The sequence below is a fragment of the Coptis chinensis genome, chromosome 4, assembly GCF_015680905.1.
Source record: "Coptis chinensis isolate HL-2020 chromosome 4, ASM1568090v1, whole genome shotgun sequence".
NCBI classification, from domain to species: domain Eukaryota; kingdom Viridiplantae; phylum Streptophyta; class Magnoliopsida; order Ranunculales; family Ranunculaceae; genus Coptis; species Coptis chinensis.
The window spans coordinates 87481060-87487059 of record NC_141459.1 but is presented as its reverse complement, the minus strand read 5'-3'; the positions used below and the strand labels follow the sequence as shown (position 1 = coordinate 87487059).

The window sequence follows — 6000 nt, the reverse complement described above, 5'->3', positions numbered from 1 at the left end:
TTACAAACGCAACCTCCACGACCTTTTGATGCGTGGAGTAAGGTTTTGCAAATGCAAACTCCACGACTTTGAATTTGTGTAGGTTAAATACCAACCTCACCTAAACTAAAGTGGTGGTGACTGAACTAGAGTGATTTGATGTACATTGCTTTTGAGGAATTTATATACACTATGCATGCCTTGCTGAATGGAAGTAAAGAACTCAAATGTGGAAGAATGGAATTTTATTGATGATTTGAAATTTGAAACAACATAGCTAGTTTGTCTCATGGAAAAGCACTAAGGAGCTGTCAATCAAGCTACCAATTTGTACTAATGGGAAACCAATTTAACGATAAAAATGCCTAAGATGGAGCGTATTCCATGGTTTCGGGAGAGGGGTTCCCAAAATTGTGCGAAGGAAATATGCTCCCTTAGAGGCAGTACGGTCAATGATAAGAGGTCCTTCCCAGTTTTCGCCTAGCTTCCCTGCATCAATGATCTTTGATTGTCTACACAAGACCTAGTCGCCCGGATGAAAAACTTTCAAGCGAAGCTTCTTGTCATATTGTTTCTTCATTGCAGCTTGGTAATGGAGGAGACGAGCAATATTTTCCTCGCACACTTCACCTAGATTAGCCTTTGAATGAGCTAGTAATTTGTCATTATGACCATCATTTAAGGAAACGGTGCGGGTCGTCCCAGCAAAAATTTTCGTGGGTAATACTGCTTCTGCTCCATAAGGCTAGGTTAAAGGGTGACATTCCTGTCAAGTGCTTTGGAGTTGTTCTATACGCCCATAGAATGGCTGGTAACTCCCTTGTCCACTTGCCTTTAGCCTATTCAAGTCGACGTTTGAGGATTACTAAGATGGATTTATTTGTCGCTTCGGCTTGCCCATTTGCTTGGGGGTGATAGGGTGCAGAAAAATTGTGTTGAATATGGAGACTAACACAAAGCCTGTGTATTTCTTCTGCATCAAATTGCTTTCCATTGTCTGATATTAACTCAACGGGGATACTGAATCGGCAAATTATATCCTTCCATAGGAACTGTTTAACGTCCGAAGCTTGTATGTGCACCAAAGGTTGTACTTCAGCCCACTTGGTAAAGTAATCTGTAGCTATAAGCAGAAAATGAATATTCCCTGGAGCTCTAGGTAGGGGCCCCAATGATGTCTAAATCCCATTTTGCAAATGGCCATGGTGAGAAAATCGGGTGCAGCTCAGTGGCTGGAAGAGTACCCAAATGATAATGTTTCTGACAAGGAATACATGTCTGGGAAATGTTTTTCGCATCCAATTGCATATGAGGCCACCAATATCCTTGCGTCATTGCCTTATGAGCCAAACTTCGACCACCCAAATGATTTTCGCATATCACTGCATGGATTTCTTGTAGCACGGCTGCTCCTTCTTATGTTGTGAGACACCTCAGCATAGGAGACAATGCATTACCTTTCCTGTACAATTGCAGAGTTCCTATGGATGAAGATACGAAAGTATAAACTTCCATCGTCTCTTTTTGGCCGCTTATCTGCGATCTTGGTCTCGAAGGGACTATGCCATTCGTAGAAATGCAATGACCGGTGTCTTGTCGTTGATGTTTGCCATGACGTTTGGGTAAGTGAAGTTGTCGCTCTTTCTGCGCATTTAAATTGTCACCTTGATCGTTACTTTCAGGTATAGGGTAGGAGTCTGCATCATTTTTTTGAAGAGTCATGTTTCTATCTTTGTGGGAAACGTCTTCACTGGGCTTGTCTTGTAGGGGAATATCATACTTCCTTTTCCTCGTATTGACAATATTAATGTTTGATGGTAGATGTTTCTTATCAATATTGAAAAAGCAACACGCGTTGATGTAGATGTCTGCGAGTTGTTCTAAGGACAAGTCAATGCTCAGGTCTTGCTGGAAATCAATGTTAACTAGTCTTGGTCCATCAATGTCTACTGCTGCGGATAGATATGCTAAGGTGTCTGCATGTCGAACATCATTCCGAGACCTTTGTATAATCTGGATGGTTTCAAACTGGTGAGCAAGCCTGTGAATTAGGTCCAGGTATGCTGCCATTTTATCGTCTCGGGCTTTAAAAGAGCCGGAGAATTGCCCTGTCACCAACCGTGAGTCAGTGAAAATTTGTAATTTTTGAACTCCTAAGTCCAAAGCTGTGCGCATTGCGTACATGAAAACTTCATATTCTGCTACATTATTGGAGGCCTTGAACCCATAATGAACTGAGCGCTTAATGGTTGATTTATCTGGCTTGATACAAACACATCCTAATCCAGAGCCGGATTTGTTGTGTGAGCCATCCGTGTAAACAATCCATGAATCGGATGAAGCGTCAATATGCTTTGGTAGGGCTTCCTCGCCCCCAACTATAGCCGTTTCACTATAGATACCATTGTCTTGGTTGACTTCGGGGACAAAATCGTCGATAGGGAAATCTGCCATTAGGGATGCAAGTGCATGACCCTTTTCTAAAACGCGAGGTTCAAAATTGATGCTATAAGCACTTAAGTAGATGTCCCATTCCACGAGTCTACTTGATTCCTGGGCACTTCGAAAAACTTTGGGTAGAGGATATTCCATGTATACTTTGATCAATCTTCCTTGGAAATATGGCTTGAGGCGTCTGGCAGCATGAACTAACGCTAGAGTAATTTTTTCAATTCTTGAATATCTGCTTTCCGCCCCCGTTAGTGTTTTACTAATGAAGAAGATCGGACGATCGTCTTCTCCATCGATGAACATGACTGCACTTATTGCAGTATTTGTAGCGGCCAAGTAAGCTCCAACAGGTTGCCTTGTAGCTGGGCTGGCCAAGATTGGTGGCGAGACCAAGTAGTTCTTGATTGATTGAAAGGCATTTTCACAATCATCATTCCACCTTGCTAAGTCTTTTAATGTCTGAAAGAAAGGACGACACCGGTCCGAGTATTTAAAGATGAAACGATTTAGTTCTGCTAAGCGCCCTGTGAGATGTTGAATCTCCTTTTTTGTTTTTGGAGAGGGCATGGCTTGAATGGATCGGATCTGTTCTGGGTTAGCTTCGATGCCTCGATGAGTCATCAAATACCCTAGAAATTTTCCTGATATCAGTCCGAAAGCACATTTCAAAGGATTTAGCCGCATGTTGAATTCGTCAATTTTGTAAAAAAACTGATTGTAAGTCAAAGATGTGATCGCCACTGTGCTTGGATTTTACAACCATGTCATCAATGTAAGCCTCCATTGTCTTGCCCAACATATCTCCGAATATGGTATTGATCATCCTCTGGTACGTATCCCCTACGTTTTTTAAACCGAAAGGCATAACTTGGTAACAAAAAATCCTTTGGTCAGTGATGAATGCAGTTGCTTCTTGGTCTTTAACAGCTAGCGGGATCTGGTGGTATCCCGAATACGCATCCATAAATGATAAGCGTGGGTAGCCAGACGTGGCATCTACCAATTCCGATATTTATGGAAGAGGGTCGGGATGAATCGGGCAAGCTTTGTTAAGGTTTGTAAAATCAATGCACACTCTCATTTTACCATCTTTCTTGGGCACTGCAACCACGTTAGACAACCACTGCGGATATGAAACTGGTCGTATAAACTGAGTTGAGAGTAACCGATCAATTTTCTCTCTGACTTTGAGTTTTCTATCCAAGGCCATGCACCTAGACTTCTGCCAAACTGGCTTGATGGTAGGATCCATGTCAAGTGTGTGGCATGCAACTTTTGGGCTAATTCCTGGCATCTGCTCGATTGACCAAGCAAAGATCTTTTTGTTCTTTCTGAGGAGTGCTACCATTTCTTTTTGTTCATTTTCCATAAGTTCTGCCGATATGAAAGTTGTTTCTTCGCCTAAATTCCCAATTTGAACTTTTAAGAGGCGGTCGATAGTCGGCGGTCCTTCATTTTGTGAACTAACAGTATAAATACTGTGCGTGACTGATTCTAATTTAGACACTGCTTGCGAATTACTGAGAATTGTATTTCCCCGCATATCCGACTGACGATATTCCTCCAAGAATTTTTTGTGACAGCTGTGGGAAGCCATCTGGTGGCCGCGTACCTTACAAATTTTGTCAAAAGATGGGAATTTTACTACCTGGTGAAAAGTAGAGACTACTGCGCCCATGCTGTGGAGCTAGTTTCTTCCTAGGATTGCATTGTAAGGGGACTTGCAATTTATCAGGAGGAATTCAATGTCGATGGACTTGTCCATGAGCGTGACTGGTAGAGAGACTCTTCCTACTGGGGTTGTTGCGGTTCCGTCAAACCCAATGATTGGAGTATTTTCTGTAATAATTAAATTTTTCCGACAAATGATGTTCTTGTAGCAACTTTGCAAAAATGACGCTTTAATGTAACTTCCAAAGATCTATCATGATGCGCTGAACTTGCCATAATCCAATGAAAGCTGAGATGATGACAACATCATAATGAGGATGATGGACGCCAATTAGATCTCTATCACTAAAACATAGGGGACCAGGCTCTGTGGTTTCTGAAAGAATTATTCCTTCGACAAAATCAATGTTATTGGTGTGATAAAATTCCTGCAAGAAACCAAACTTGGCTCATTGTTCACACTTTTTCCTTGTTCGTGAAACATCATTGATTTTGGCATGACCAGCTAGTATGACATTGTGGCTAGTCATTGCTACATTTTGCTTCACAGTTTTTGAAAGCACAAACTCGTCTAATTGTCCCTTGTCGACTAGCCTCTGTATTTTTCCCTTGAGGGATCTGCACTCTCCTGTTTCATGGTCAAAATCATTGTGGAAGTGGCACCAAAGATTTTTGTCACGTTTAGACTTAGTGTTTTCAGGCAAAGGTAGCGGAGGAAAAAGTAAGTTGCGTCCCTTGATATTTTCATATATCGCATTGTACTTGGCATTTAATGGAGTGAGCTTCATTTCCTCACCAACTATGTTAACCTTGTTGTATTCTAACTTCTATTGTGGCCCTTCTGATATGTTTTGCTTCTGTTTGCCTTTACCTTCATTTGAGTCTTTACTCCGAAAGTCTTTGTCTCTTGAGGCTTTTGATCTAACATCTTCTTCCACATTAATGAACTGCTGTGTTTGTGTAAACAAATCGGATTTGGATTGTGGGGGGTCCCGTACATGGGAGTTGTAGATTCCATTTTTATCAAAATGGACTCCTTCCTTGAATGCATGAATGATCATTACGTCAGGAACATCGGTGACCTCTGCTTGCACTTGGCGGAAATGAATTACGAACTTTGCCAATGCTTCATCCTTTTGCTGCTTGGTGTTGAGCAAGATGTTGACATCCTTAGGACGTGTCCAATTATGCTTAAACCGATCTGTGAACTGGTTTGCTAATTCCTGAAATGACGCGATAGATTGAGCTGGCAAGCTGGAAAGCCAACGTAGAGCTTCTCCTTTTAATGTATACGAAAAAAGTTTGCACAGGAGGGGGTCATCTTTGCGCCATAGAATTAGCCTGCTTTTAAATTCCATAACATGATTGTTCGGGTCACCTCCTGATGCTTCATTGAACGTAGGAAGGTCTGGCTGTTTGAATCCTTTCTGATGCTTTGCATTTTGTATCTTTAGGGAAAATCTCCCGACGACATCTTTATTCACTGTAAGGTCTTTCCATCGTGCTTCAGTGACACCCACATTGGTCATTGTTTTCTTGATGATGTCTTTGATTTGTTGTTCTGTGAATGGTACTCCCGTGGCTTATAGATTTACGATTTGAGGAGTAACTTCACTATGTTGCATCTCACGGTGTTGTCGCCCCAGCTTTTTGCTTTGGTTCCTTGGAGCTTTTTGTAGACCTATCCCGATAAAACGGGCTAGGCTATCGAACTGGGGAGCCATTTCTTTTGTGTCGCCATATTCTGGGCTGACCGTCGTTAACCTGTCTGTATCGGTTTGCTACATTCAAGCCATGTCTAAGGTCATGTTGCAATTTGCCTCACGAGGTCCCCGATCTTGGCGTTCAAAGATTACGCCTTATGGTGGATGTTGTCCACCTTTTTGATGCGCTATGATC

At 42.0% G+C, this 6000-nt stretch overlaps 1 protein-coding gene across 1 annotated transcript; it reads right to left on the bottom strand.

Moving 5' to 3' along the window:
• Positions 1-4928: 4928 nt before the first annotated feature.
• LOC147505404 (uncharacterized) lies at positions 4929-5630 on the bottom strand. Its single transcript, XM_086605535.1, has one exon. It carries the CDS (start codon positions 5628-5630, stop codon positions 4929-4931), a length of 702 nt encoding a protein of 233 aa, XP_086461661.1.
• Between the last annotated feature and the right edge of the window lie 370 nt (positions 5631-6000).